Source organism: Phacochoerus africanus, chromosome 4 (genome assembly GCF_016906955.1).
Source record: "Phacochoerus africanus isolate WHEZ1 chromosome 4, ROS_Pafr_v1, whole genome shotgun sequence".
NCBI classification, from domain to species: domain Eukaryota; kingdom Metazoa; phylum Chordata; class Mammalia; order Artiodactyla; family Suidae; genus Phacochoerus; species Phacochoerus africanus.
The window spans coordinates 74,313,401-74,334,853 of record NC_062547.1 but is presented as its reverse complement, the minus strand read 5'-3'; the positions used below and the strand labels follow the sequence as shown (position 1 = coordinate 74,334,853).

Here is a 21,453-nt window from a genome sequence, read left to right as displayed (position 1 = left end):
TGTCTAGAATTAAGTTGATTGTCCTAGTCTTTCCTGACTTGAAAGATCAGAAGACAGAGAGAAAATGTCACAGGTAACTCCTACGCTGAGCTCTGTTGACTTCGTGAGGAACACAAATCTCCCTACCCCCCAGACACGGAGAATGAAGGTCAACTTCAGATTGGTTGTGAAGATCCAATAGGAGGTTGACTGTCTCCCAGGTAACCCTAGCCCCAGAATTCACACCTTTCTACAGCAGCAGCCTGACCTAAATTGGGGCACCTGCTTATGTTAAGAATGGCTTCCTCCTTGCAGCTGGCTTCTGTGGACCCATTAGGAATTGGCTCCCTAAGTTGGAGGACTGCTGGAGTTCCTGTTGTGGCTCAGTGGTAATGGACCCAACTAGTATCCATGAGGACGCAGGTTTGATCCCTGGCCTTGCTCAGTGGGTTAAATATACTGCGTTGCTGTGGCTGTGTGTAGGCCAGCAGCTGCAGTTCCGATTCGACCCCTAGCCTGGGAACTTCCATATGGTGCGGGTATGGCCCTAAAAAAGGAAAAAAGGAGTTCCCATTGTGGCGCAGTGGTTAACGAATCCGACTAGGAACCATGAGGTTGTGGGTTCGATCCCTGGCCTCGATCAGTGGTTAAGGATCTGGTGTTGCTGTGAGCTGTAGTGTAGGCTGGTGGCTACAGCTCTGATTAAACCCCTAGCCTGGGAACCTCCATATGCCGAGGGAGCGGCCCTAGAAAAGGCAAAAAGACAAAAAAAAAGGAAAAAAAAATTGAAGGACTGTACACCTATTTGGTGTTTTACACAGCAGGGTTCTGTTAATGTTTGCATATCCTCACCACCATGTTTGACCTTCAGCCTGTCGAGATGAAGGAATTAATTAGTGGTCAAGTGCTGTTGCTGACAAAATATTTTAGTTGTGAATGGTCTGAGTGTCTTACTCAAAAGGGTAGGTGTGTGTGTGTTTTCTTTACAGAATGACTGAGTCTCAAGCCTCCGGTTTCTCCTTTTCCTTTTTGCCTCAAAAAACCAAAAAACAGGAGAGCTCTCGCTGTAGTGCAGTGGGTTAAGAATCTCATTGCAGTGGCTCAGGTTGCTGTGGAGGTGCGGGTTCAATCCCTGGCTGGGTATAGTGGGTTAAAGGATCCAGTGTTGGTTGACACTCCCTGCACTATTTTTGCAACTTCCTATGTGTCTAAGTTAAGTTGATTTTTTTTTCTGGCCAGGCCTATGGCATACAGAAGTTCCCAGACCAGGGATCAAACCCACGCCACAGCAGTGACAATGCTGGATCCTTAACCCCCTAGGCCACCAGGGAGTTCCATTAAAAAAAAAAAAAAGTATATATATATATATATATATAGAGTTCCCGTTGGGGCTCAGCGGTTAATCAACCTGACTAGCATCCATGAGGACTCGAGTTCGATCCCTGGCCTCGCTTAGTGGATTGAGGATCTGGTGTTGCTGTGAGCTGTGGTGTAGGTCACAGACATGGTTTGGATCATGCTGTGGCTGTGGCATAGGCTGGTGGCTACAGTTCCGATTTGACCCCTAGCCTGGGAATCTTCATATGCTATGGGCACAGCCCTAAAAAGAGACAAAAAGACCAAAAAAAAAAAAAAAAAGGGTAGTTCCTTGGCTCACAAGTTAACAACCTAACTAGTATCCATGAGGAGGTGGGTTCGATCCCTGGCCTCACTCAGTGGGTTGAGGATCTGGCATGGTGTAGGTCTCAGACGCGACTCAGATCCAGCTTTGCTGCGGCTGTGGTGTAGGCCTGCAGCTACAGCTCCAATTAGACCCTTAGCCTGGGAACTTCAATATGCTGTGCAGGCGTGGCCCTGAAAAAAAAAACATAAACATGTTCGAAAGGCAAATGGCAAACTGGGAAAATATCTGCAATCAATTTAACACAGGAGTTTATGTCACATGGGTTCTTGTCAGTTAGGAAAGAGATGAGCAGTTCTACTGGGAAAGGACTTGAGGATGAACCCAGGTGACCTGAAACAGCAACTGGACCCTCTCACAGATGAGCCCCCCGCTAGTGGTGGAGAAAACAAGTGGCCCTCTATCAACCTGAAAGAAACAAAGGCCTCCTAACCTGCCACCTCTGAGACTGACCTTGTGCTAGCAGACACTTATCCTTTTGTAGCTGCTCCCCTCCATCCCCCCATGTCCCTTCCCAGGCTTCCTTGTCAGGGTGGGAATACAACTGACTGAAGTTTGGCTCATGGATGCTGAGTGAAGCCGGGGTAGTAAGTTTTGATGAAGAGTTCCTGCTTGAAACAGTTGCAGGGTGCCAGCTGCCAAGCCTCCCAGGTCAACCCTAGTGCCCCCTTTCTGTCATTGTGACTTGTAATTAGTTGTCTCTTCGCTTTATTTCACAGCAGAGGGAGGGAAACACATCGTCTTGTTCCTGAGATGATTTTAAACATTCCTTGGCTGAGCTTCCTACTCGGAAAACATTTTGAAATCAGCAACAGGATTCAATTTGCAACATGTATGGCATGGAGCTGATTTCCTCACATGTAGTACTGACACATCAATGAAGCCAATAGATCAAAAGAAAAGTTGGCAAACGATTACTAGTAAACAAGTGTCCTCTTTAAAATTTTCTTTCTTTGGCTGCACGCTCAGCATAGGGAAGTTCCTGGGCCAGGGATCAAATCCAAGCCACAGCTGCAACCTAAGCTGCAGCTGTGGTAACACTGGATCTTTAACCTACTGTGCCAGAGCAGGAATTCCTAAAAAAGTGTCTTGAAAATATTCAGACATAAAATAAATGTGTGTTTGGAGTTCCCCTTGTGGCTCAGCGGTAAGGAACCTGATTAGTATCTATGAGGATGCAGGTTTGATCCTTGGTCTCGCTCATTGGGTTTAGGATCTGGCATTGCTGTGGCTGTGGTTTAGGCCAACAGCTGCAGCTCTGATTCGACCCCTAGCCTGGGACCTTCCATATGCCGCAGGTGCAGCCCTAAAAAGCGGGGAAAAAAAATGTGTTTGAATTACAGTGAGAAGCCATGTTTCACACCTAAGATTGGCAAAAATAACACAGTACTGAAGGGATGGAGAAATAGGACATTTTGCCAAGAGGTGTGTACAATGAAGCGCTGTCTCTTTTAGGCTGCGCCCATGGCATTTGGAAGTTCTGGGGCCAAGGATCGAGCCTGAATCACAGCAGTGACCTGAGCCACAGCAATGACAACACTGAATCCTTAACCTGCTGGAACTCCCTGAGGCATTCTCTTTAGAAGGCAATTTGGCAATATTCTTAAAAATTCAAACTGAATGTGCCTTTTGAGGAGTTCCTTGGTGGCTCAGTGGGTTAAGGATCTGGCATTGTTTTATAATTGTAGGAATTTACACTATCAATTCATATATATGCCCCAAACACATACAAGGCTCTATGTTGCAGGATCCTTTATACTGGAGGTTGGTCAATTACACAGCTGCATGGTTTTGTAAATAACCTTCTATTGGCACACAGCCATGCCCACTCATTTCCATATTGTCTGTGGCTGCTTTTGAGGGGCCAGAGTTGAGCAGTTGTAAGAGATCATCTGAACCACAAAGCCTAAAATATTTACTGTCTGGCTCATGACATGATTTATATGAAAAGCCCAGAATAACCTATATTATCACTTGTTAAGTGCCTGGCAAAATAAACTATGGCACATTCACAGGGCAGGATAGAAGGCAGGTATTTAAGAGACTGGGGTACCTCTCCAAAGGCATCTTTTCCCTCTATGTATCCTTTTGTACTCAAGTCTGTTTTATCCTTTAAGCCATTCAAAATAAAACTGGATCCTCCCAAAGGATGGAGAGGGTGATGGCATGGGGAGAGCCCGTTATGCTGTTGGAAACGCAAGCACCACAAAGGCCCCGCACAGGCACGGCCTCTGGTCTCCTAGTCTCTTAAATGTTGGGACAAACGTGAAGATGGACATAGCCGGCCCTCCCTGACCAGTGCATCCTGATTCTTGAGCCACTGAGTCAACTCTCTGGATGAGGAGAGGTGCAAAAGAAATAAGGGCCAGGCCAGCCAAGACATCCTGGACAGTGTCCCTCAGTGGTACCCATGGGCCACCTCAGGACTTCTGGGACTGTCCTTACTGGGTCAATCCGCTGAGGGACGAGGCATCTTCCAGCCACAGCACGGAGGCCCCCCTCTTTTGTGCCTTCGCAGCACCTCTGAGCAAGCAGTCCTGTCAGCATCCCCCCCACCGCCTTGCCACCAGTGCAAAGATCACCATGCCCTTGGCTCAGTGGCCTCCCAGGAACCCTGATCACCAGCCCCAGGGTTTAGAAGGAACCTCAGGCAGGTGGCAACACTTCCATCTGGAGTCGTTTAATAAGTCTACTTCTTACACGCATAATTATAAAAGAATAAGAATCGACAAAAATATTTTCTTTCCATAATATGTAGAGGTGGTAGGGTTTTTTTTTGTCAAACCTGCCCCTGGCAGAACTCTTGGTGGGGCAGGAAAAAGGAGTAAGGAGAACCCTGAGGCGGGGAGGGTTCCACTCCCAACCCCGGAGCCCCGGTCTGTGCCGGCCAAGTAGAAATGTGTGGCCGGATGGCTGGGCTGGGGAGGGGGCAGCAGCCGCTGACCAGCAGAGAACGGGGCGGGGCGCATTTCAGAGCCTGCCTGAAAGCTGGGGGAAAGGCAGGCCAGAGGGCTGCCAGTCAGACTCCCAAGTTGCTCACGGCCTGCTAGGGACACCCCCCCCCCCACTGCTGGCTGGATTGAACCCCCGTGGCCCAGCAGCGGACCCTGATTCTAGATTTAGGCACCCCTTGCTTCCTATCTTTTAAATAATTAAGAAAAACTGCCCCCAAACAGAACACAAGTATGAAGTGGGCAGGTGGGGGAGAAAAGGCAATGGCATGCTTCTGTGCCGGTGGCCCCTGGGCTAAGGCCCGATTTCTCCAAGTCTCTTCTGGCTTCCAGCTCCCCGTGGAGCTTAGGCTCTAGCTCCTGGACCATGGGGAGCAGAGGGATGGGTTGAGGAAGTGCCTTGAGGATGTCAGCCTTATCTCTCCATCCTGGCAACCAAGAAGCAGCAGGCAAAAAACCCCCAGGAGCATTAAGAAAAAAAAAAAGAAAGAAAAGAAAAGAAAAAAAAGGCGTTGGGGCGAAGGCGGCAGCTCCGGGGTGGATGGTCCAGTGGGGGCGTGGGAGGAGGCGGTGCTCGGGATCTGCGGGGCAACTCAGTCTCTCCCGCTTCGTCGTCCCCCCACCCCTCCCCACGATGGCGGCAGGGAAGCCACTTGTGCTCTGACTGTGCGGGCCCCCGCACATGCCGGCCCTCGGGGCTCAGAGGTATTCCTGTAGAAAGTGCAGCAGTGTGACTTCATAGTGCTCGCCGGACTCCGGGCAGCGGATACTGTGTCTCTCGTTGGGGTAGATCTGAGTGAACAGAGAAGGCAAGGCTGGTGGCATCAGGGGACCCTCATCCACTCCTGCACCCTGAGCCTCTCTCTGATTCCAGCTCAGAGCGTCCTCCTCCAGGGCCTCCACCCCCGCCCCCAACCCCACCCCCTGGGGGCTGGTGCAGAGAGGCAAGAGGATGTGTTCTGGAACTGCTGGAGCCAGGTTCGAATGCCCCCTCCACGGCCAACTGTGCTGAGTAATTCTGGGCAAATGATGGCCTCCCTAGCTGCATTTCCTCCCTTGAACACTGGGTGAAAAATTCAGACCACTGGGAGTCTTTGTGATGGACCCCTCAGAAAGCTAAAGTCTCTAAAACACAGAGCACACGCACGCTGAAAGCCTTAAGAAGCTGTGCTGCTGCTCTAGTCCCCAAACCTCTAAGCTTTGCCAAATGTCTTCTGGGTCCTCTCACCACCATCCCCAGAGAGGGGCCGCAGCATGCTGGCGCTAAGGGCCATGCCCAAGGAATCACCCAGTCCCCGAGACCTGGCTTAGTTGATGTCCAGGCCCTTGGGTGGTCTGTGACATGATGAAGGTTTTTTGCCTCTGACCATGAAGTGAGGGCTCCTGCACCCCAACAGTTCCTGGGTGAGCCCTGATGGCTCCCAGGACAGGCGTAAAACCTGTTCCAGACTCTAAAAATGCAACACCCTAGGAATGCACCGAACTGCCCAGAGGTCTCTCCTCCTCCACCCTTGCCTTGATTAATCCATCTTGGTCAGTTCACATTGTCCCCAGGTCATACTGTCCACAGCTAAGAGATCGGCAAGGACTTGCCAGCCTGAGATTAAGGCCAGGATTCCTGGGTCCTGCAGCCCCTACGGCCTCATGGGCCCTCCTACTCCACCCAAGGCAGTGGCACTGCCTGGGACAGACCCTGCTCCCCCACTCCTTCATGCCACTCTGGGTCCTGGGTGCCTGGTTACTTCCGCCTCCTCCTGGGCTGAGGGTGGGGAGAAGTTCTGTCTGGCTTCCCACTCTGTTCTCTGACCCTGGCCTGGACATGGTATGTGGCAACAAATGTGATGCACGAACAAGCTGGGGCTGTCAGGCTCCGGTCCAAATGTTTCCCCCAATCACTGCCTCAGCTCCCACCCCCAAGGGAGCGTATTGTCTCACCTTCAGCTTCCTCTAGAGAAGTAGAGGCACAAGCCTCTGAGCCACCATGTGCTAAATGCTTTTCCTCAAAGAACTCATTTGACCCTCACAATCCCTGGGACACAGGAGTTATCATGCCCATTTGATAGATGAGGAGGCAAAGCCCAAGGTTAAAGGGCCTGCCACTTACTGCCACACGGGGAGGTTGCAGCTAGCCCAGTCATGAGGTTCAGAAAAGCCCTGTGAGGCTTCACCCTGACCCCACCAGCCTCCTTTGCTCTGATCTGCAGCTGCCTCCGTCCTGTTTTTGAGGAGCATATGCAGTTGGAGTGGGGCTGCCTAAAGGCGCCCATAGCTCTCCACCCCAAGACGGAGCTCCTCCTCCTTCCTGCCCTATCTGGCAAATGCATGCCTAGCCACAGACCTTGAGGCTTGTCCCTCCCACCCTCCTCCCACCCTCTAACCCCCAGTTTCCCCCTTCGATGAAAGGCAGGATGGGGCTCTCTGACAGGACAGAGCGTGTGCAGGGATCGAGGAGCAGAAAGACTGCAGTGGCAGCATGTCATAAAATCTGTTCCTCTAATCTCAAGCACACCTCCCAAATCCACCAGGCCTCTTGCTCCCCTCTGCTGACTCCTTTCCTACCGGGACCAGTGACTGTGGCTCATGTCCTGCTGGCCCCATGGGCCTCTGTCTACAGTGCTGCTAGCGGGATGCTGCTCACAGCCCTCACACCTCTCCTCAGCCGAGGCCACGCCCATCCCGAGGCCCACCCCTTCCCACTGAAGCCCCACCTTCTCACGAGACCCTGCCTCATGAGACCCCGCCCCTTACGGCTGTAGGCCCACCCTCACTGCTGAAGCCCCGCCCATCAATGGAGGCACAACACTGGTCCCCAGCTCTTTCCCTGGCTCCAGCCACCCTGGTCTCCAGTCCTGAAACTGCTCCCTCCCACTAATTTCCTGTGCCTGGTGTCCTCCAGAGCCACCACCTGCCCCAGGCCTACCTGACTCCCCAGCCACTTTTTAGTACCCCCCCATTTTTTTGCTTTTTAGGGCCACACCGGTGACATACAGAGTTCCCAGGCTAGGGGTCCAATTGGAACTGCAGCCGCCAGCCTATGCCATAGCCACAGCAACAAGGGATCCCAGCCACATCTGCAACCTACACCACAGCTCACGGCAACACCGGATCTTTAACCCACTGAGCAAGACCAGAGAATGAACCTTCGTCCTCATGGATGCTAGTGAGATTCGTTAACTGCTGAGCCATGACGGGAACTCCTCTCTTTAGCACCCTTAAATGTCACCTCCTCAGGGAATTCTTCTCTGACCGCCAGCCACGGTAAACCCTTCACCGCTCCTCATGCTTTCAGCATTCTGTACAGTTCTTCCAAAGCAAAGTTCTTGGTTTAAAATAAGATGTGTATGTGCAGTAATTTTGGAAACGTCAGCCTTCCTCAACCAGGCCCATTTCCCGGGTGCTGCCAGCAGAGGGCAGTGCGGGTCGGGAGCAATCAGCGCGAGACAGTGGTAAAAGGTGGGGGGCGGGAGCGGACAGGTGTGGGAATGGGGGCGGGGCTACAGGTGCCCCCTTGTGGGCTCCTCGGAGGAGCCACCCACCTGGAGCTGGTAAGGCTTTCCTGCTCGGATGAGTTGGGAGACGAGGAAGTTTGTGTGGAAAAAGTGCACGTTCTCATCCAGGAAGCCGTGCAGGATGAGGAGGCGGTTGGGCCTGGAAGACAAGGTCAGGATGAGGGGCTGGGGCTGGGTCCCCTTCTCCCACCCCGAGGTTGTTGCACCACAGCCTGGGCTTGGCCCTAAGTGAGGCACCAGGCCCAGGACCCAAGCGGCAGCTCAGCAACAGATGGTGGTGGAACTCAGAGCTGGGGTGGGACTGGTGGATCCGGGAGACCCCCTCATATTCTTCCAGGTGAGGAGGGGAGGAGTGGGCCCTGAGCTCAGAAGCTTCTGGCACAGTGCTAACTGTGGCACTCAGGGAGGATGGAATGTTCTAGACCTGCCCGACCCGACCGGATTGCCATCATCAATACCACATTGGTTAACTGAGTTCTTGAAATGTGGCAGGAGTAGTTGAAGAACCTTATTTTTAAAATTTTTGATTTATAAAAATAACTTACTGGGGTGACAATCACATAACCTAAAATTAACTCATGGGGCACCTGGTGCATTCACAAGGTTGTGCAATCAATCAGCACCCCTATCCAGTTCCAGAACATTTCATCACTCTGAAGCAAAACCCTGTGCCCAAGAGCAGTCACTCCCAGCCTCGGACAACCACTAGTGTCTGTCTGTCTTGATGGTTTCACTGGTTATTGTTCCGGTGAACTGGAATGTATGTAGATGAAAATGGAAATGGCCACATGTGGCTATGAGCTCCCACAGTGGATGGCACAGGCCCAGAGCAGGGGGTTCTGGTCTTGGCTGCACAATAGTAGCCCCAGACCACACTCCATACCAGAGAGCAGCCTCATGGGGAGAAGGGCCCAGGTGGGGTCAGCCTGTGACTAGAACCCTGGCATGGGGCCTGGGATGGACAATGACCAGCAGAGTCACACCAGCAAGTGGTCACCCCATCATCTTTCAATCAGAATCAGAAGCCAATGCCAAAAACATGACATTGGATATCAGAGCTGGTCCAACATGTCTAGATGTGACAACCACTGTGGACCTGTGTTCTGAGCCGCAATGTCTAAACCGCACGAGACAGGCCCTTCGAGTTCAAGAATGACTCTCAGGGCCTACAGCAGACCACATGCTTGGGGTGCAGATGCTGAGGGGAGCCAGCATGTCCAAAGCGGCACAACTCTTGATCTTTCCTTCCATCTTCCTGGGGGCAGGGCTGGGGGGCTTCCCTCCCTCTTCCCTCCCAGAGAACCCAGGCACCTGCTGTGAGGAGCAGGGAAGAGGGAGGGCAGCGGGAGGAGACGCAGGGTGCAGGGAGAGAGGCAGGTGCAGAAGCCACGCCCACCCTGGCCACAGTAGCATCGCAGCTTCAGGGATGGCCAGCCTTCTGGTGACCCACGGTGACCCAGGAGGAGTGTGGGTGGGAGCCTTACTCATTGGGCAGCTTTTCCACATGCAGGGCCACAGAACCCGCCTCATAGCCAAGCTGGTTGTTCTCTGGGACATCCATGTAGCGTTCCGTGTACCCTGTGTCATAGGCCATCCAGACTGTGACCGGGGCGCCTGCGATGGCCACCTGGACGAAGTGGGGGGAGAGAGACACACACACACAGAGTTCAAGTACCAGGAGCCTGAGCCTGGCTGGCTGTCCCAGGGCCTCCCCCAGATGACGTGAGGAGTGGGCATGCACAGAGGGGCTGGCAGGGGAGGGGCCCTCGGATGTGTCTCCCCCGTGGCCTGCGCATTGTCGCGGGAAGTTGGGTGAGCGGAACCAGCGTGCTCAGGCCGGGATCGGCCCCTCCCTGGGCCCACTGCCTTCCTGCCTCCTCCTCCTCATCGCCGCCCCGCGGTGCCCTGACAGTGCCGCCGGCCTGGGGGCCCCTCCCCCGACGCTCTTCACACCATGCCCCACCTCTGCCCATCCGAGGCCGGGGTCCCGGGCTCAGCCTCCCACAGAGAGCTGCTGGCGGGGTTTTGTGCAGCCGGATGCCATCCTGGGGTCAGCAGTGGCGGGCAATGAGGAGGGGGGCTCGGCCCCGTGGGGCTGCTGCGGGGAGAAACAGCCACGTGGCAAGGCCCCTGCCAAGATGCCTCCCCCGGGGGGGCGGGCTCCAAGGGGTGCGGGTGGGCGCTGGCAGAGAGGAGGGAAGAGATGGGGCGGGACCCACCTTGAACACTTGGGGCTTGTGGATCAGCCCCATGAGTGAGAGGAAGCCTCCGTAGGACCAGCCATGGATGGCGACCCGGCTGAGGTCAATGAAGCCGTACTTCTCAGCGACAAACTGCAAGCCCTCTACCTGGTCCTCGATCTCCACCTGGCCCTGGGGGACGAGGCCAGGCACCTCTCAGTGGCCTCCTCCCAAGCACATGCCCTGCTGTCCCACCTCTTCCCTCACAGGGAGCCCTCTCCCTCTTGGATCAAGAGCCTCTCTCTAGAAGCAACCTTTCTCTCCAAGCCCCACTCAAACCTGCTCTCTGGGATGGGGATCAGACTGGCCTGGCACCAGCCCTGCCTTGCCATCTCTGGGTTGACCCTGAGAAAGTCACATCCCCTCTCTGGGTCTCAGTTTCCTCATCCCCAAAATGCGGCTATTAACACGCACAGGACCATTGCTACGGTGGGTGTGAGGAGGAAATGAGGTGCTGAATGTCCTCTTCTCAGAGGCCTGGCACATGCTGAGGCTCTATGAACAGCTGGTGTCATTACCACCATCACTACCACCAGCACCACCATCTGCATCCTCACTGACACCCCCATCCTCATCATCCCCATCCCCTCCATCCTTACCCCATACTCCTCATCCCCATCTTCCTCATCCTCATCCCCATCCTCCCCACCCTCCTCATCCCCTCCATCCTCCCTCTCACCTCATCCTCATCCACACCATCAACATCCTCCTCCTCCTCCCTGCCACACCATCACTACCTTCACGGTCAGCACCAGGGCCTGTCGGGCCCAGCCCTTGGGACTTCCGGCTGATGGGGCTTATACTGATGTGTCTGGCTGCACATGGGCCTCAGGCACCCAGAAGGACAGGTGTATAGCTGTCTCCCCATGTGGCACAGCCCAAAGCTGAGCAGCAAAGTGTATGTTCCCTCTGGTTCCAAAGGCCACCCCACTTATGACATCCTGGCCAAGACTGTCTTTGAGGAAGGTGCCCCAGAGCCGTCCCCTATCCCCAGGTCTCCCCTCGCCACACTAAAATGAACTGGGAAGTGATGTTACCATTTGGTTTTTCAGGGCCCCTTCAAATCGAAGCCCTCGCTGACAGGAGCCCCGGCCATCGATCACGACTACAGCGTAGCCCAGAGACGCCAGGGTGTTGAGCCGCAAATACTTGATTCCTTTGAAGGAGTTATTCACCAGCTGCACCTAGGGGCGCAGGGGTGGGGGCGAGGTGAGCATGAGAAGTCCACTGGCAGGATGGGCCACATGGGCCTGATGGGGTCAGGTCTTACAGACCCCTGGGTGGGGTCTTACAGCCTAAATATGGGGCCTGTGCTCTATTGGGAAGGCTCTGGATGGGCTCTGGACGAGGGGGGAGTGGAACGTCAGACAGGGGCCCAGTGTGCACCAGGCCCTGTGCTGGGGACACTCTATAGAGAGGGAAGCCCTGGTCAGGCTCCCTTCTCAGCCAGGGCCTCTGCCCCAGGCCCTCCCTGGAATTACTCCCTTATTTCTTCAGCCACATTCTATCTCCTTTCTACCCTTCAGTTATCCTGAAACAGACACAGGAACTGACAGGGGAAGGAAGGCCAGCTGGTGGTGGGAAGTTTTGGTCCCCAAGGAACTTGATTAAATCAGTCCCATGGAGTTCCCGTTGTGGCTCAGTGGTAACAAACCCGACTAGGATGCATGAGGACGCAGGTTTGATCCCTGGCCTTGCTCAGTGGGTTAAGGATCCAGCATCGCCGTGAGCTGTGATGTAGGTCACAGATGCGGCTTGGATCCTGCATTGCTGTGGCTATGGCGTAGGCCGGCAGCCGCAGCTCCGATTTGACCTCTAGCTTGGGAACCTCCATATGCCGAGGGTGCGGCCCTAAAAAGACAAAAACAACCAAACAAATGCAGTCCCTTGCTCTGGCTGTTAACGTTGGGGGCCCAATCATCTTCTGGGGGGGAGGGGCATCCTAGTCACTGTAGGGTGTTGACAAATGCCAGAAGCCCAGCTGTGACAACTACAAATGTCTCCAGGTATCTCCAAGTGTCACCTGGGGGGGGGTGAGACCACTCCCTGCTGAGACTCGAGATCTTAGATGCACCCCCTTGCCAATCTGCCTGCCTGGCCCTGTCCCCTTCTCACAAGACTGGGCCTAGGGCCCTTGGCCACTTCTGTCACCAACTTAGTGAGAGTCATTGCTGAGCACACGGGGTCTGGGGGGCTTCCCAGAGGGACAAAGGAGTTATTAGTGGTGGGAGGGGAAGGCTGTGTAGGAGGACAGGGAGTGCAGAGACCCACCGGCAGGAGAGCGAAGGACCCCAAAAACCCCATGTGGTCAGGGGGCTGGGGAGGAGCACTGGGAGGGGGGCCCCCTGAGGTCTGGGTGGAGGGAGGAGGGTGTGGGGAGCAGGGCATTGCCCACCTGCGGGCCTCCATACACGAAGAGGACGGTGGGGTGCTTCTTCCCTGGCTGCACGGCGTGCGGCTTGTAGATCATGCCATAGAGCCGCACGTCTGACCGCGTGTGGAAGTGGAAGATTTCTGGAGGCACGTAATCCGGGGGGCAGCCTGTTGGAGACACAGGGGCTGTGGCTGCCAGGGCCAGGGCTGGCCCGGGAAGCCCAGCTCTGAGCAGGGCCCAGGCTGGGCTGACGCCATACCCGCCCAGACTCAGAGGGTGGACTGGAGGCCCCCCCCCGCCGTCTTCCGTGCTTCCTGATGGTTAAGATCAGAGTCTGAGGGCTGGAAGTGACCCTGCACGCTGTGTGCCCGCTCATGCCAGGCTGAAGTCTGGCCGGAACCATCTCCAGAGCCCCCTGGCGCATACTCATCTCCTACAGGGTAACAACCTAGAATGTAATTAGCAGCCAATTTTAGTGGGGGCTCCTCGCTGATCTTTACGGTTACCTTTATTTTTGCAAAGGCAACACTGGTTTTCTAGGCACAGAGGTGAGAGCTCTTTCTTTCTTTTTTTTTTTTTTGGCTGTGCCCGTAGCATGTAGAAACTCCTGGGCTGGGGATTGAACCCGTGCCACAGCAGTGACCTACCCCGTAACTTGGGGCAACGCCAGATCCTTAACCCACTGACCCACCTGGGAACTCCAAGGATGTCAATTAATTGCAAAGGAAAATAAGTAAATAGTGATGTAGGCTCTGGGTCCACAAATGTTTACTGTAAAAGGCCAGGTAGTAAATATTTTCGGCTTTGCATGCAGAAGAGACAGTATGTGTCTCTGGGTTGGAACCACAGTTGTCCCTTGGTCTCCTTGCAGGCTTGGTTCCAGGTTGCCCCTCAGATACCAAAATCCAAACATGCTCAAGTGCCTCATATAAAATAATGTGATGGAGTTCCAGTTGTGGCTCAGCAGGTTAAGAACCCGACACAGTGTCTGTGAGGGTGTAGGTTTGATCCCTGGCCTTGTTCAGTGGGTTAAGGATCTGGCGTTGCTCCAAGCTACGGGGTAGGTCACAGACTGGGCTTGGATCCTGTTGCCATGGCTGTGATATAGGCTGGAAGCTGCAGCTCCAATTTGACCCCTAGCCTGGGAACCTCCATATGCCACAGGTGTGGCAGTAAAAAACAAACAAACAAAAAAACAAAACCAGAATTAGATTTAATTTTAAAAATAAATAAAATGATGTGGTACTTGCATATAACCTATGCACATCCTCCTGCAAGCTTTAAGTCATCTCTAGGGGTTTTTTTTGGTTTTGTTTTGTTCTTCTTTGGCTGCTCCAAGGCATATGGAGTTCTCAGGCCAGGTATTAGATCTGAGCCACAGTTTCAACCTATGCCCCAGCTGTGGCAATGCTGGATCCTTAACCTACTGTGCCAGGCTGGGGACTGAACCTGCGCCCCAGAGCAGAGACGTCTCGGATTCCATGGCACCACAGTGGGAACTCCTGGTTCTGTGTTATCAACTGAGATAACATTAAGCGCTATGTGAACAGGTGTAAATACAATGCAAGTGCTATGTGAAGAGCTGCAGTGCACGACGCTTCAGGTTTTGCTCTTTGGAACTTTCTGTGATGTTTTTTCCTGAGTATTTTCAATCTATGGTTGGTCAAATTCATGGATTTGGAATGTATGGGTATGGAGGGCTGACTGTACTCAACTCTGCTGCTGCTTCAGCCCTAAAGCAGCCACAGATGATCCCTAAAGGATTGGGTGTCACCAGCTTTGGACCAGGGGTGGGGCTGGGGGGGGGGGGCGTTTGCCAGCTTCTGCAAAAAATAGTGCCCTCATCTGCCTGCCTACACGCCCAAGGCTGGGCATCAGGACACCGAGCTCCCAGCACTGCCCCCCTGCTTGGATGCTCTGGTGAGACCCTCCCTCCCTCAGTTTCCTCCTCTGTGAAACCACGGCCAGAGTTCAGGTTCTATCATGTCTGTGGGGACGTGGGGAGTCAGGGACCAAGCTGTCAGATGGAGGAGGCTGCTTTATCTTTTTAGGTTCCAGGAGGCGATGATAAGAAAAAAAACTGCTTTCCAGAGCATGAAACACCCACCAACTCCAGGGCTCCCTATTTCCTATAACGTTCTGGAAACCTACAGTGGCCGGGCTGGGGTCAGGGAAGGGCATCCGTTTTAAAGTGAATGATTCCCGAGCTGGGTGCTCTGCGGAGTGTTTGGTTTACTTCCTATGGGCTGCTGTGGGACTATTCTTAGATCAGGAAACATTTGAGGGAGACCAACTGACTTGCCTTTGGTCCCACAGCCAGAATTCGAATCCAGGGTCATCTAAGCAGAGTCCTGGCCACCCCCAGGCTCTAGGGCAAAGTGACTCCCTGAGGTCCCCACACACCGACCCCCAGCTCAGGACATCTGCTCTGCACAGGCGTCCTTGGAGACGGCAGCCCCCGAGGACAAGGATGCCCAGTGTCGGGACACCCTCCATCTGGCAGAGCCGGCTCCTGCACTTGGGACGTGCTCAGTCCTTATCAGCACTCCAGGAATTAGACTGTCTTGGAGGCCAGGGCTGACAGGACAGTTGGGGCTCCCGGGAGAGGCCTTGAGCTCTGCGGGGCAGCACCCCTCTCGCATGGTATGTGCCAGAACCATGACGGGCAAGCTGAAGCTCTGGATGGGAAGGACCTGGCCAAGGGCCCGGGGCTCTGGGGCTACTCACTGGCCGCCTCCATCATGCTGGCCCAGAAGCGCGGCTGCTTGTGCAGGGGGTCGTCGTCGGGGCCACTCAGCTTGTAGACGTGCACACAGGGCGGCGTGCTCACACTGCTGTAGTGGCTGATGAACATGTCGAAGTTCTGCGGGTGGGACGGGGCACTGAGACTGTGGCACACCTGGCCTCCCCTCGACTGCTCCGCTCCTCCGCCTCGTCACCCCCTGCTTCATCACCACGTGCTATCTTTACCCTGAGCGGTGTGCTCCCTCCTCTAAGCCTGCTAGTACCACCAGCCTTGTCTTGCAGCCACAGAAACTGGGGTAAGAAGAACCTGTCCCCTGGTCAGGGGTCCTTGGGTGGTGGCCGGTGGGCCTCGGGGTCAGGCCCAGACTTGCCCGATGCCACAGCCTATCCACCTTGCTGGTTCTGCAGCAAGCGAACTGCCACCAGATGTATGTCCAGGACTGGGGTGGCCCCAAGCTCCCGTTCTGGAATGCTGCCTCATGTTCTAGCATATTCTGAGGGAGTGGGCATGGGGGAGTGCCCACCTGGCTCATGGAGCAGCTGTGTGAGAAGCCGGGCGTGGTGAGGCGCACGATCTCGCCGGCCATCTCATAGCTGACGACGTAGAGGTGGTGCTCCAGGGGCGTGTCCTTCGTGCCTTGAAAGTACACCAGCTTCGTCTCCTCATTGACCCAGATCTGGGGAGGGTGGCACAGGGGCTCCTGGTGACATGGCCTCCCAGGCCTCCCTCCCTGCCCCCAGGGAGGGCCCTGCATTCTGTGGACAGGACAGTGGTCTTCCTAAGCTGGCTTTGGCCTGCTGGCTGGAGAACTATCTGAGATACTTCTCTGACTCCGTGGGGGCAGAAGCAGACCCTGACAGGGCTGAGCTAACCACATGTTGTCTGGTGCAACTTAGAATCTGAAATCCAAGCCTGGACAGCTCCTTCTGGACCTGCCCAGAGCCGTGGGTGGGGGGCTGCTGAGGGCACACTGCTGGGACAGAGGCTGAGGAAAGGGCTGTCCTGGACCTGCCAGTCCCTGGCTCTGATCCCCAGTGGCTCAGCCATCCCTCTGGTCCAGGTGCTTGGGGTTAAGAAGTGGCAACTTCCCACTCCACCCGTTTCCTGGGGGAACCTCCTTCCAACCTTGGGGTGCTTCTTAGGCAGCATCTTCAGAAGGAGCAGGAAAGAACCTTGCTGTGGGGATGGGAACAGGCACTGCCTTTCTGGAGTTGATCATGCAGCATGGACGCTTAAAAAAGGCACATTCTCTTTTGTTTGTTGTCTTTCTAGGACCGTACCCGTGGCATATGGAGGTTCCCAGGCTAAGGATCGAATCAGAGCTGTAGCTGCAGCTGCTGGCCTATGCCACACCACAGCAATATTCAGATCCAAGCCACATCTGCGACCTACACCATAGCTCACGGCAACACTTGATCCTTTACCCAATAAGTGAGGCCAGGGATTGAACCTGCATCCTCATGGATACTAGCCAGATTTGCTTCCACTGAGCCACGACGGGAACTCCAAAAGGTGCATCCTCTGAACTGACATTTACACCCCCAGGAATTGTCCTTGAGAAGTGAATTCAAAGTGAAGGCACAGGAGTTCCCATTGTGGCTCAGTGGGTTAAGGACCTGATCATGTCTCTGTGAGGATGCAGGTTCAATCCCGCCTCACTCAGTGGGTTAAGGATCTGGCATTGCTGCAAGTTGCACTGTAGACTGCAGATGCAGTTTGGATCTGGTGTTGCTGTGGTTGAGGTACAGGCTGCGGCTGCAGCTCCAATTTGACCTCTGGCCCTGAAGTTCCATATGCCGCAGGTGCCGCCATAAAAAGAAAAACCAAAACCAAAACCAAAATGAAGGCACAGGAGTTCCTGTAGTGGCGCAGTGGTTAACGAATCCGACTAGGAACCATGAGGTTGCGGGTTCGATCCCTGGCCTTGCTCAGTGGGGTAAGGATCCGGCGTTGCCGTGAGGTGTGGTATAGTTTGCAGACGCGGCTCGGATCTCACGTTGCTGTGACTCTGGTGTAGGCCGGAGGCTACAGCTCCGATTTGACCCCCAGCCTGGGAACCTCCATATACCGTGGGAGTGGCCCTAGAAAAGGCAAAAAGACAAAAAAAAAAAAAAGGCACAAATGGTAGTTCCTTGGTGGTTGGTGGTCTAGTGGTTAAGATTAGGCGCTTTCACTGCTGTGGCCTGGATTCAATCCCTAGCCTGGGAACTGAGATTCCATAACAGGCTGCTGTGCACAGCAGCCAAGAACCAAAACCAAACAAAACGAAGGCACAAAGATGCTCCAAGTGTTCTCAAGACTCAAGTGGTGACACCCTAAATGTCCAAAAGCCAGACTACTTCCATAATTGTGGCACAATGCTCAGTGGTCAAATAAAACTGTACTGTCTAAAAAAATCCCTACAAATCCTCTAAAATAATGATGCTCCTATGGAGACAGGTGCAAACAGGAAAGATGTGCAGTGATTTCCCACCGTGGTCATCTCTGAGGTGGGGGGAGGTTACGCAGGTCTAGGGTGAGGAGGGACAGAGATTATTTAGGAAAATTCGATTTTTACAACAAACAGTGCAGTGATGTCATTATCAATGTACTTTTCTTTTTTCGTTTTTGTCTTTTGAGGGCCGTACCGCGGCATCTGGAGGTTCCCAGGCTAGGGGTCGAATCAGAGCTATAGCTGCCAGCCTACGCCACAGTCATAGCAACGTAGGATTCGAGCTGCATCTGCGACCTACACCACAGCTTATGGCAATGCCGCATCCTCAACCTGCTGAGTGAGGCCAGGGATGGAACCTGCGTCCTCATGGATACTAGTCATTCGTTTCCACTGAGCCATGACGGGAACTCCTATCACTGTACTTTTCGAATACAATAATAAAAAAAAAGTACATGCCCAGAGCCATTGTGCCCTCCAGGGGACATCTGGCAGCCTCTGGGCATCTGTGGTAGTCACACTTGGGGTGGGGGCCAGAGAGGCTGATCCACACCCACGGTGCCCATAACTGGCCCCGAGTGTCCATGGCACCGAGAGAGAAAGTGCTGTGAAGATGAGAGGATCAGAACTATATGATTATCCCATGTCACAGGTAAGGACACTGAGTCTTAGTACCCAGTTAGAGAGGTGCTGAGCTCAGCTAGGAGCATAGGGGTGTCTCCGCCGAGATTCAACCACAGCCGAGCCACTGAGTAGGGACAGTTGTGCTCACAGTGCAATTGGCACAGTTACCACAGAACCCAGACACAGCAATGTCGCTTCTCTCCCCCTGGAGCATTTACTAATCGTTAGTTCCCCCTGTGAGCGCAGCGACACACACTTGTGTGTTAACCTCTCAAGTGGGCCCTAGGGTGGCTTAATATCCACACCTAGAACTGGGGTTGCCTGGTCAGATGAGACGTGGTTGATGCGCTAACAGGTGCCGCCTCTGTCCCCCAGAAAGGCCAAGCCATGCTGCCTGGCTGTGTTGCCTGTCCAGGGGTGCCCGGCCCCGTTCTCCTGGCAGCCCCGGGCAGCACACTGCCCCCTCCCAGGCCCCACCTCTTAACTATAAAAGAGTTCACCTATATCTCCTCCTGGTCACCTGTGGTTTAGTTCCTTTTTTTTTGGACACCCTGCAGCATGCAGAAGTTCCCGGGCCAGGGATCATACCCACACCACAGCAGTGACAGGAGATGCTGCAGAGATAACGCTGGATCCCCAACCTGCTGCACCACAGTGTGAACTCCTGGTTTAGTTCTTTATGTATGTCTAAATCTTTGGTCCAGGAGGCCTTCCTGCTGGTGTGAGGTAGGGATCCAGGACATTTGATTAAAGGATCTCTGTGAAATATGGAATTTTGTAGACCTGGACCCCAGTGGAGATGTTCTGGTCACCATGTTTTTATGAAGGAGATTTGCATCAGGGAGTGGAAGGTCCACCTCTCAGCTCTGCTGCTGCATCCTGGGCAGGCAGGGGTGGGCCCTGGCGGGAAGCTGTGGGACAGTGTCCTGCACACTGCTGACCTGGGGACAGGTAGTTTCAGGGAGCAGGAGGCTAAAGCGAATGCTCCAGGGGGCACTGTGAACCCGCCGGGCCCCATCCACCAGGATCCAGCAAAGGCTGCTCAGAACCACTCTGCCTCTCAGATCCCGGGCTACAGCTGGTGGGAAGCATAGCCCCCATGGCCTTCAGTGAGCAGAGCAGGAAGGAGTGGTGGGGGGTGTGGGGGCGGGCGGCGGGAGTGTGTGCGCGCATCTGTGCCCACATGTGCGTATAAGCATGCATGGAGACGCTGGTACCTTGGAGCCGTGCCTTGCCAAGACCTCCCATTCACCACTGGTCAGTGCGATCTCCTCCTTGATAGAGCATTTAAATTCATCTGCAAGTAAGGAAAGGAAAAGAGGTGAAGGGAGCCTGGAGTGGTGAAGGGGACTCAAAGCACAAAACGAACTTGCCAAGGCGCCTGAGCAGCCAGGTGATGGGCCCCAGGCATGGTACAGGGCCCTGCCACACCATGGCCCACAGAGCGGGTTTCCCACTATGTGGATGGTGGACTGGCATTCCCCCAGAAAAACCAGGGACACGCATTTTGTCAAAAACACCCTATTTTAGTACTCTGCAGGGCAAATCACCACCTTCTAGGCCCTAGACCTGTGACCCCTTAGGATGCATTGCGTCCATGGAGAGCCAGAGCTTCGTTAAAATAGTGGGTTCCTGCTGTGGTACAGTGGAAACGAATCCAAATACTATCTATGAGGATGTGGGTTTGACCCCTGCCCTCACTCAGTGGGTCAGGGATCTGGAGTTGTTGTGACTGTGGTGTATGCAGGCTGACAGCTACAGCTCCGATTCAACCCCTAGCTTGGGAACTTGCATGTGGCACAGGTGCGGCCCTAAAAAGCAAAACTAAATGAATAAATAAAAATAAAAGCTGAATAAAAATAAAATAGCAGGGTGGCGCAAGGTCTCAGGTGAGTTACCATAGGTTTTTTGGGAGAGGATAAATCTCTCTGTTTTTTTTTTTTAGGGCTGCACCTGCAGTACATGGAAGTTCCCAGGCTAAGGGCTGAATTGGAGCTGCAGCTGCTGGCCTGACACCATAGCCACAGCAATGCCAGATCTGAGCCACGTCTGCGACCTATACTGCAGCTCATGGCAACACTGGATCTTTAACCTATTGCACGAAGCCAGGGATCAAACCCACATCCTCACGGATACTAGTTGGGTTCTTAATCCACTGACCCACAATGGGAACTCCTGGGAGTAGGTCTCAATTTTAACTTTCTACCAGGTAAATGACAATACAGAACATTTATGGACGTGTATGAGAAATGATTAGACAGTTTATAAGCAGTGGCTACCTTTTTTTTTTTTTTTTTGGTTTTTGTCTTTATAGGGCCACACCTGCAGCATATGGAGGTTCCCAGGCTAGGGGTCTAATCGGAGTTGTAGCCGCCAGCCTACACCAGAGCCACAGCAACGTGGGATCCGAGCCGCGTCTTCGACCTATGCCACAGCTCACGGCAACGCCAGATCCTTAACCCACTGAGCAGGACCAGGGATTGAACCCGCAACCTCATGGTTCCCAGTCGGATTCGTTTCCGCTGCACCGTGACGGGAACTCCCAACCCTTTCCTTCCATCCTATCAGGTCTAAGGCAAACTGCTGTCCCCGTCACCTGGGGAGAGCCAGGTCCTACACACATTCACAGGGTGCACAGACAGAAACTTCCAGGGCAGAGACCTGATCTAGGTGACTAGCCACTAGAAGACTCAGGAGGGAGAGACGCTCCACTCTCCCCGCACTCCCAGTGGCTGGACAGGCGCCTCTCTACTCACGCTGAAGATGCCCTTCGGAGGAGTGAGCAGGTAGGAGCTGAGTCTCACACAGCTCTACTCTGGGGCCAGCCCCAGTGACGTGCCTGTTCCCCATCCACAACCTCTGTGCCCCTCAGTTCTCCTGCTGCCCCCACGAGGCCCACAGAAGGCCTGGGCCATGGC

The 21,453-nt window shown here is 54.1% G+C and overlaps 1 protein-coding gene across 7 annotated transcripts in view; it reads right to left on the bottom strand.

The window, feature by feature from the left end:
- Positions 1-4,319: 4,319 nt before the first annotated feature.
- The window catches only part of DPP9 (dipeptidyl peptidase 9), a 44,496-nt gene continuing 27,362 nt past the window's right edge, over positions 4,320-21,453 (bottom strand). For 4 of the 7 annotated variants that reach the window (XM_047777431.1, XM_047777432.1, XM_047777433.1 and 1 more), the window contains 9 exons: positions 19,753-19,832; positions 16,004-16,156; positions 15,462-15,597; positions 12,756-12,901; positions 11,398-11,544; positions 10,340-10,492; positions 9,605-9,747; positions 8,148-8,259; positions 4,320-5,403 (listed from right to left, as the gene is read on the bottom strand). In XM_047777431.1, the coding sequence (XP_047633387.1) occupies positions 5,311-5,403; positions 8,148-8,259; positions 9,605-9,747; positions 10,340-10,492; positions 11,398-11,544; positions 12,756-12,901; positions 15,462-15,597; positions 16,004-16,156; positions 19,753-19,832 (1,163 nt within the window). In that variant the 3' untranslated portion in view covers positions 4,320-5,310. Of the gene's footprint in view, positions 5,404-8,147; positions 8,260-9,604; positions 9,748-10,083; positions 10,219-10,339; positions 10,493-11,397; positions 11,545-12,755; positions 12,902-15,461; positions 15,598-16,003; positions 16,157-17,632; positions 17,991-19,752; positions 19,833-21,453 lie in introns of those variants that run through there. The other 3 variants (XM_047777435.1, XM_047777436.1, XM_047777437.1) reach the window with 3 other exon arrangements.